Source organism: Sitophilus oryzae, unplaced genomic scaffold (assembly GCF_002938485.1).
Source record: "Sitophilus oryzae breed Bouriz unplaced genomic scaffold, Soryzae_2.0 scaffold_187_pilon_pilon, whole genome shotgun sequence".
Taxonomy (NCBI): domain Eukaryota; kingdom Metazoa; phylum Arthropoda; class Insecta; order Coleoptera; family Curculionidae; genus Sitophilus; species Sitophilus oryzae.
This window is the reverse complement of record NW_022146590.1, coordinates 1-4,520: the sequence shown is the minus strand read 5'-3', so window position 1 is coordinate 4,520 and position 4,520 is coordinate 1. Positions and strand designations below refer to the sequence as shown.

The window sequence follows — 4,520 nt, the reverse complement described above, 5'->3', positions numbered from 1 at the left end:
GGTGAAACAGGAAGGTAAAAAATAAAAAAGTTATAGGGGTGAGCCACTTTCGAGACGCACCCGGTATAAGAATAAGAATAGAAATTTTAGATAAACCAAAAAACAAACAAGCTTCTGATATGTAGATAAGGCCTGGAAAACGCGTAAAGTCGAATAATTATTGCGAAAGCGCTTCATTTTACCGAACTTTGCATTTGCGTTAACAACATCCCAGAAATGGAGACGCCATTATGAGACCCGATTCAATTTTTTCCGTTTTACGCAGATGACGAGAGTGGCAGATTGGAAATGAAGGCGATCCCGGGATCGACATCGGCAGGTGGCAGCAGTGAACCACCGAAAAAAACTGGCGAGAATGATTGGTCGGATAGTCCGAGAGGATCCCTGAGGAAGATGACCGTTCGAAACCGAAACTTTGTCGAGAATTCGGCCGGACCATCCACCAGCATGGTTTCTAGTATAAGCAGTCCGAATTTTAGACGGGATCCTAGCATTAGGTCTTTAAAAAACTATCATCATATTATGGATATGCAAGGTATTTATTTTTAAATATACGTGGTGAGTCTTAAATAAGTCAAAATATTTTTAGGGATAGTATATTTCGATTCCACGTCTATGTATGTGTTTTTTTCGCGAAAAGAAGTTTTTTAATTTTTAGTTAAAACACATAATATATATTGATAATGACTAACTTGATATCTAGACCTTAGGTATCTAGAAAAGATCTAGTTTGGTTCTCAAAATTTAAGCGAAAAATATATATTTTTTTAATTTTCAAAGTAAAATAATTCGGATATTTTGGACTTACTTGAAAAACGGCAAAGAGAAAATAAGATTCTATTATCCAGTTCTACCAGCCCTGAAAATATTTGCACTTATTTCAGACTCACCCTGTATCATAATAAATGTATAACGACCATAAAGATAATTTACATAAAGGAAAGGAACCAAATATGGAATACCATTTAGTTTGTGACTTAAGACTTAAAATTTAAGTTTTTTTGAAAATGATTTGTGATTTACATCTTCATTCCGAAATGTCATATGATCAAAAAAAAACGGCGTCCAGTTGGCTTGGAAATGACGATCGATGACATTTCCCATATAATTTTACATATAAAATGACAGCGACCTTCATTTCATGGCCATCGCTGACCGTTTTTATTCGATCATACGGTAGAAAAATATAGATCTTTTTAGAAAAGGCTTCAGACACTTCGGAATGCAGCGCATTCTGCAGATAAAAATAAGTAAAAGAGTTCGTATAAATGTATGTCCTAAAATGCTTACTTTTAGAGATACAGGGTGTAGAAGTTTCATTTTTATTTCGATTTTTTCTAAATAATTTCTGAAGTAACGTCAATATTTGGATTAAAATTGGTGTCTGGGAGTTTTTTGACATGAGAAATTTGGGGGTTTTCGTGTCAATATGACTCCTATTAGTAGAGGGCGCCACCCACACGTGTTTTAACTGTTTTGAAGCGCAATAAAAAGCGTAATTTTTGTCCGTACCTGTATAAAACTACCTAGTGAAAAAATATACATCTCTGTGACTTTTTACGTAAAAAATATCTCTTTGTAAAAATCGCTACGAGCAACCATTCTTAAGATATTTAGTATGGAAATAGACAATACATGTCATTATTGACGAAAAATAAACACGTTGAGTAGATAGTTATTTCACTGAAATAATAAATTTGGGAAATTTTTATTTTTTTAAATTAATCATACATTTTTCTGCAAAAAATGATGATAAAACAGTTTCTGTTGAACTTTTGACACAAAAAAAATCAAATTTATGATTTCAGTCTAATAACTATTTAGTCAACATGTTAATTTATGTCAGTGATGACAGGTATTGATAATTTCGATTCCACATATCTCGAAAACCATTACTCGAAGCGATTTTTACCAAGAGATCTTTTTCACGTAAAAAACGTCGTAAATATATATTTTTTTATTCAGTAGTTTTATACAGGTACAGACGAAAAGTTATTACTATTCAAACCAGTTTAAAAATATGTAGGTGGCGCCCTCTACTAGTAAGAGTCATACTGAGATCAAAATCAAATTTCACATGTCAAAAAACTCCCAGACATCAATTTTCATCCAAATATTGACCTTACTTCAGAAATTATTTGAAAAAATCGAAATAAAAATGAAACTTCTACACCCTCTATCTTCGAAACTAAACATTTTAGGACATACATTTATACGAACTTTTTACATATTTTTATCTGCCGAATATGCTGCCGAAGTTTCAGGAATATAGTTTGGACCACCCTGTATAATTACTTACAGGGTATTACTTTTAATCTTTTTTATTATTTGCAACGTTTGAAATTGTTTAAAAAATTATTTGTTTGAAAAAATAAAACGTTTGAAAAAATTGTTCTATACAGAGTAAAATTACTTTTTTTGTGCCTCACCTGTAATATTGTCAAACGTACAGCTTCACCACAAAAAGTATCTTATTTAATCCTAATAAAACAGTATACTATTGTTTAGAAACGGCAACATTATTTAGAACTCGCCGATATTTGAAATGATAGTTTAGGCACCGAATATTAAAAGGTTTATTATTAATCATTTTGAGCTTAAAAGAAAGAGCTTATCAAACTTTTAAATTAGCGGTTTACAATCGGTGGTTACCAATCAACAGCTTACCGCCCCCCCGTCCTTTTTCATAGCCCCATAGATAAGAAAAGATCACGTATCAAGAAACACTGGCTTTGAGTACCTTAAACACCCCACCGAGGCCACAAAGCCCGTTTGAATGAAAAGGCAAAACCTGCATGTGAATATAATGATGACCACTGTCTTTTACGATCAGGCGTATTTGTTTCCGAGAAATGGCGATATTCTATATTAGGAATACTATTCCATATTTTGGTTTTACCTTCCTCTCATAGTGTTCATCAAACTTTAACTGCAAGACAAAATTTTGCATTATGGTTACTTAAAAATAAAAATTTATAGGTTTTGAAGTTTTCGTGTAGTGGAATGTTAATTTTTTCTAATGTTTATAGCTGTTCAGTCTAGAAGGGCCCCCAGTAGTGTGGATTCTGGTTACGGATTCAGCGCCAAACCTTTCTCTGAAGCCGGTTCTGTGCGATCGTGGGCCTCAGTCGGAATGGGGTCCACCGATGGAAAGAAAATGATAGTACGCAGGGTGCCCACTTCTCCAGTGGAGCTGTTCAACATCGTAAATCCACCCACGTAAGTCGACAAAACGATCTGCACTAAATTTAAGTATTTTTTTTAAATGTTACAAATTCCTAAAATTCAATACAGATTATACAGGGTCCGGCAAAGTTCGTCGGGTATATGTGTAGCTCCTATAGTAAAAAACTTCGGAATTTTGTATAAGTGTACAGGGTGGCTCGAATTCGACGCTTATCATTGGGATTTCGGAAACTGTAAGAGATACAGGATCGGTTAAATGGAGGCAAAGTTGCGCAATTTGATGCTCAATAAAATGCCCTATTGAATTTTGAAAAATTCCGAATACTTTCGAAAAAAAAAACGGAATTTTCAATTTTGTCTTCTATTGTTTCCTGGCTTTATTTGTTAAGATAACTTAAAATGAAAAACACATTTTCATGGCCACTTTTTCTGCTCTATAACTCTGTGTGATATTTTAAATACGGACCTGATTTTTTTCAATTTAATTAATTCCTTTCATCACTCTTAAAACACTATATATAGTCACTTTGATATTTGCCGACGTTTCGTACAGAAAATTCCATCACCTGAATATTTTATGCAAAAAAATAAAAATGCAATACGGCATTTTATTGAGCATCAAATTGCGCAACTTTGTCTCCATTTAATCGATCCTGTATCTCTTACGGTTTCCGAAATCCCAATGATGAGCGTCGAATTCGAGCCATCCTGTACAGTTCATACCAAATAAACTTTTAGTCACGTGATTAAGCTTGACCGGCACAGCGTTGTCCACTTTTATATATTTTTGTTTTAATCAAAATATTTTAGGAAACAAAAATTAATTAATTATAAATATATAAACAGTTATTATTTACATCAATAAAACTCACTCTTCTTAACAGCACAGTTCAAAATATTCTGATAAAGTTGCGATGAGTTTTTTACGGTTATTTAGTTATTTTGTACACTTCGCACTAAAGAGGTTCTAAAAAGAGCAATGTTCGACTGCAAGGTCTGCTAGTAAACATTTTTAAGCTTAAAGTATCAACACTATTTATTTAAACCAAAAACACAAAACTAAAGTGTCGAAACCAATGACTTAAGAATATAAGGACATGTAACGCCCCTATACGGGCTGCAGCAGAATTTGTGACCTTAGACGCCTTTTCTTTTGGTGGCAAACAATGAGCCATCAGCTGGTCACCAACAACAATTTTAGCAATTTTTAATAGTTTGTGTGTAGTGAACTTTGTATAAACTTTATTACAATGCTGATTAGTTGTTCAGCTTTCAAATGTAAAAGCAGCAGTGACAAGAAAGAGCCAGGAGTTACGTTTCATAGGTAAATAAAC

The 4,520-nt window shown here is 33.3% G+C and overlaps 1 protein-coding gene across 1 annotated transcript; it reads left to right on the top strand.

Moving 5' to 3' along the window:
- Positions 1-164: 164 nt before the first annotated feature.
- Positions 165-3,219, top strand: LOC115883378 (the record flags this gene model as incomplete). The annotated part of the gene is made up of 2 exons (XM_030901744.1): positions 165-535; positions 3,030-3,219. Coding segments are annotated over exons 1-2 (437 nt in total), but the record flags the coding sequence as incomplete, so codon positions are not given.
- Between the last annotated feature and the right edge of the window lie 1,301 nt (positions 3,220-4,520).